Source organism: Cryptomeria japonica, chromosome 10, assembly GCF_030272615.1.
Source record: "Cryptomeria japonica chromosome 10, Sugi_1.0, whole genome shotgun sequence".
In the NCBI taxonomy this organism is placed as follows: domain Eukaryota; kingdom Viridiplantae; phylum Streptophyta; class Pinopsida; order Cupressales; family Cupressaceae; genus Cryptomeria; species Cryptomeria japonica.
In genome coordinates this window covers 780,654,865-780,660,162 of record NC_081414.1, presented here as the reverse complement: position 1 = coordinate 780,660,162, position 5,298 = coordinate 780,654,865, and the positions used below count along the sequence as shown (strand labels likewise).

Sequence of the window (5,298 nt, the reverse complement as noted above, 5' to 3'; positions counted from 1 at the left end):
AACATGGTCTAAAAATCAAGAAATTAAACAATTTTGTTCAACATTGAACAATCTTAACATTTTTATCAATCAAAGCCCTGTTGATATGAAGACATTCCTACATATCACTCGCATTAACCTACTTACCTTTATCCCTACTGCGAGTTCAAACTAAAGGTCCTTTATTTTTTTGGGTCTAACCTTGCCCTTACCACAAACCAAAATGGAAGGGGAAGTATGAGTGGTTGAAAGGGAAACATTAAGATATTGAGCTTTTTCGTGTGGCATCCTAAGGCCCTCCATATTATTAGTCATAGTAGTTTTGCCCACTGTAACATTTAATTTCTCTTGTTAATTGTAACTTCAAGTTTAAATAGTAAAAAATTAATAATCAATGACAATTTAACACTTCATTCTCATGAAGAAATTGTAATTCTCAAAGTTTATTCTTTTTTAAAAATATCAAGTTAATTAGTGTTCATTCATGTACAAGAGTTATTTGAGTCATTTTGCATATTTTACTAATTTGTTACAAGGTTTGTATTGGTTCCTACTATATATTAGAGGCACATTAATTAGAATATTAGATACATTGACAACCAAACTTAGGACCTTCATATAGCTAGTGAGATTTCCTACCACAAAGTCAATTACTCTTTCATGAAAGAATCTTTCAAATTCTATAAAGAAGTGTATATCAAATTAAAAACACCCTTAAAGTACATTGATATTGAAAAAAGAAAATACTAATTTAAGAGCTTCACAAATAATATAACTTAAATGTAACAAATTTTAAGAAAAATAGAATTTTAGTAATAATAAATGATTTTGAATTCTAATTATTTTTTACTACCTTACAATAATTGTTTATCTAATTTATAATAAAAATTTAATTTTTTTTTTTTCCATCTAATTAAAATTTATTTATAAAGAATCATCTATCTAACAGCTTTGTTACTATAATTTTTTTTTATCAAATTGACCATTCAACGTGTGGGTCCAAATTCCAGTTGTTGTTAATGGAAGTCATCTTCATCAAAATATTGAAAAGATTCTGTATTCGCGTTTATCGCTACATGTCCGTCTCTCGACCGACACAGACGACTGGACTTACGCGATACATCTCCCTTAAGAAAAGAACGCGTGAGTGGTGAAAGAACGGTGTGCAGTCAGTGCGCTATCAAATCCTTTCTGTATTTGATTCCCCGTAATGCTCCGTTGAATGATATGCCTTCTAGAGATATGTTGACGTTTTTTACGTCTTACAGTTGGTGAAGGCTATTCAAATTACTTCTATTGAAAAGAAATTCATGACACTATTTCTCTTGAGAAAAGAAAAAAATAAAGAAGGAAAACAGAAAAAGGAACAAAACTAGCTGTTTGAAACGAATAATAATCTTTTGATTTGTTTGGTACGTAATGATCAAAAAAGAAAATAAGTGCCATGCCATTCTAGAATTGACTGTGGCACTAACCTTGTACTGATCTTCTCCGACTTGGACGTTTGGAATTGACGGCACTACTTCAGCCATGTTCTTCATTGCGTAGCCTATTTTTTTTCTATTTAAACTCGAAAGTATACAAAGAAACATATCACCATCTACGCACTACCTCGATGGCGGCGAAGTATTTGTTCATAGCCATAACTGTTAGTATTGCAGTGCATAATTGCAGCGGTGTAAGTTTGGATGGTGGCGATACGCTTCGATTGGGGACTTCGCTCACTGGAAATCAGACCCTAATTTCCAAGAATGGCACGTTTGCATTGGGATTTTTCAGTCCCACGGGAACGAATAATTGGTATATTGGCATCTGGTATGCACCAACCTCTCAGAAAGCCATAGTTTGGGTGGCTAACAGAGATAATCCTGTCAGAAACATGCCTGGCGTTCTCAAGTTTTCGAGAGAAGGTCATCTCAGATTGCTTGATAGAGAGGGCCGGTCAGTTTGGTGGACTGATATTGGCGAGAAAGGATCACGGGCTGTAATAACGGACTCTGGTAATTTCATTATGCTGGACGCCCACAACGAGTCAACAATTGTTTGGGAGAGTTTCGCGCACCCCACAGATACATGGTTGCCTGGCATGAATATGTGGAAAGGCATGAAGCTGACTTCCTGGAAGAGTTCTTCGGATCCTGCCAGTGGGCTCTTCTATTTCGGAATGGACATGTCTCCAGGGAAGACGCAGATGGTGATGTTCTTTAACAACACTGTTCCATATTGGTCCAGTGGAGACTGCATTGGACACAATCATTTTTCTAAGGTTCCAGAATTGGAAGGTCAGAAGAAAATTCAAGCGTCATGTGTGACGCTTTCTGCTTCAAGAATATATATCCATTTTGGCCTAAACCCGATTGATCATATGATCACGGGGCGGTTTCTGTTAGATGAGAACGGCGAATTTGAACTTTACTTCTGGATGGATGATGGTAGATGGAGTTTCAGGTGGTCGACATACCGAGGTCAATGCAGTGACTATGAAATCTGCGGGGCAAATGGACTGTGCAATGCGAATGATGTGTGTAGTTGTGTCCAGGGCTTCACCCCCAAGCATGGCTCTCAAGGTTGGTGGTCAAGTGGGTGTGCTAGGCGAAAACCCTTGCAATGCTCTGTCACGGAGGGAACAACCGACGGCTTCTTGGAAGCCAAGAACCAATACTTGCCCGAAAAAGAAGCTGTCTTAATCAACAACGAGCCAGCACAGCAAGGCTGCCGGGCTGCATGTCTCAACAATTGCTCCTGCACAGCCTTTGCTTTAGCTATTTCTGATTCCCCTGTCTGCAGATTGTGGTTTGGAGATTTATTTGGAATGAGCGTTTCGTCCGAGGGCCAATCCGTCTTCGTCAGGCTGGCTGCTTCTGAGTTCCCACACTTGATATCAGAACAAAGCAACAAAACCCCTGCACTTACAATTTTACTTTCTGCCACCGCATCATTTTTGGTTCTTTCGGCTCTCCTGTCAGCGGTATTTATTCTGTGGAAACGTCGAAGGCTGTCGAAGAAAAACCTTGAAGAGGAAGTGCCATTGTCGCTCAGAAAGTTCAGCTACAAAGAGCTGCGAATTGCAACGGAGAATTTCAGGCACAAGCTGGGTAGCGGAGCATTCGGCTCTGTTTACAAAGGAACTCTACCGGACAAAACTCTTGTTGCGGTTAAAAGATTAGAGGGTTCTACGCAAGCAGAAAAACAATTCCGTGCTGAAATAATCACCACTGGCAGATTACAGCACGTGAATTTGGTTAGGCTGTGGGGATTCTGTATAGAACATTCACAAAGGTTACTGGTGTATGCCTACATGCCCAACGGTTCCCTGAATTCCTTCCTCTTCTGTAAGCCGAAAGACGTAGAGAAGGTGTTGGACTGGAAGACCCGGTTTCAGATCGCATTGGGCACTGCAAGAGGATTGGTTTATCTGCATGAGGAATGCAGGGATCGCATCATTCACTGCGATATCAAGCCTGAAAACATTCTCCTCGACAGCGACTTCAGCCCAAAGGTGGCAGATTTTGGGCTAGCAAAGCTGGTAGGTAGAGATTTCAGCCGAGTACTGACAACCACAAGAGGAACTCGTGGGTACGTGGCTCCTGAGTGGATCTCCGGCCTTCCTATCACTCCCAAGGCGGACGTATACAGTTTTGGCATGACGTTGTTGGAAATTATATCAGGCCGAAGAAATCTTGATTTAACAGTGGAAGAAAGTAGATTGTACTTTCCTATCTGGGCTTCATCTCAGATTCAGAGGGGAAACATATTAGATGTTGTGGATGCAACGATAGCAAGTGAGGCAGATATCAAAGAGGTGAGAAGAGCAGCTGTGGTGGGTGGGCTGTGCATTCAAGACGATGAGAATGAGAGGCCGAGCATTTGTGAAGTGGTGAAGATATTGGAAGGCAGAATGGAGGCTGCTTTGCCAAAAATTCCGAGGTCTCTACAGGTCCTAGTAGGTCAGGTTGATGACGACAACGATCACTGCGGTAAACATCCTCCCATATAAACTGGTTCTGTATACGCAAAATAGTAGCCGGTTTTAAATGAAAGGTTTATGATAGATATAGCTGTCATGTTTACTAATTAGCGGGAACTTCATCTTTATGTAGTACGAAATGAATGGGCGGTAGGAAATAAGCTGAAATATTCCTTTAATCGTCCATATCCACAATTTTACGCGTTTTTTTTTCTTTTATATTTGTAGAACAGAATTTACTGTTAATAAAAAGTTATTTTTAATCGTCCATATCCATAATTTTACGAGTTATTTTTCTTTTATATTTGTAGAACAGAATTTACAATTAATAAAAGTTATTAGTACTGGTTGGTAGTCATAGTATTATTCTGATGATTTTTTGAAGTACAATTAATTACAATTAGTCTGTTTTTTATTATTTTTTATAAATTTTATATTTTTGATAATTCAAATGTAATATTTTTAAGTTTATAATTTATAAAATTTAATTTCTAATCATATGAGTGGCTAAATTCATTTGGATCTTATACACGATTTTTTAAAAATTCAACACAATAACATTTTATTCAAAACTTCTTTTATCATTTTGCATTATTAACTCCACTTTCTGGTCTCTATTATTTTGGATATGCACACCACGTCTATTTACACATTTATTCCATACACCTCTACTTTTGTCACTCGCTAAGACTTTAAAAGATTAACCAAAATTTAACCAATATTCATGGAATTTATTTTGCATTCAATATACGAGTACTATTAATATACTTTATATTATATATTCTATGCCATGTTTAAAACATATAAGGGTCGTCTAAGGGGTTGTGTTCTATTGGTTAAAGCATTGAGTTCTCATTGTGGAGATCAAAGTTCAAATCCCAAAGGGACATCTAATATGGAATTCAAAGTTGTGACTCTTAGTCTTTTAGAGTTGGCTTCTAGTGATTTCTAATAAGTGGATTCTAATTTGTGACTCTTGGTCTTCCATAGGTTGATTCTAGTGTGGTTGCTCGAAATGAGCTAATGGTGGTTTCTTGGTCTTCCACAGGTTGTAAATGATCTTGAATATAAAAAAAAAACATATAAGGGTGGCGAAATTTAAGATTTTGTTTCAATTTAGTAAGCTTGATTTATCAGACTATAATTTTCTATGTAAATACTGAAAATTTAAATTACGCTATGCTCATTATAATGTTTTTTCTTCCAAAAATTTAGATATTGTTTAACTTTCAGTCAATTTATACTCTCACAAGTTTTGGCAATTAAATGATGTAAATTTAAGTTATTTCTTAAATTTAAATGATGGAGATGAAAATGTTAATACAAATGGAATGGCTCACATCTCATTCATG

At 37.2% G+C, this 5,298-nt stretch overlaps 1 protein-coding gene across 1 annotated transcript; it reads left to right on the top strand.

The window, feature by feature from the left end:
• Nucleotides 1-1,576: 1,576 nt before the first annotated feature.
• LOC131034924 (G-type lectin S-receptor-like serine/threonine-protein kinase At2g19130) lies at nucleotides 1,577-4,216 on the top strand. The gene has a single exon (XM_057966534.2). It carries the CDS (start codon nucleotides 1,595-1,597, stop codon nucleotides 3,974-3,976), a length of 2,382 nt encoding a protein of 793 aa, XP_057822517.1. The 5' UTR covers nucleotides 1,577-1,594; the 3' UTR covers nucleotides 3,977-4,216.
• The last annotated feature ends 1,082 nt before the right edge of the window (nucleotides 4,217-5,298 follow it).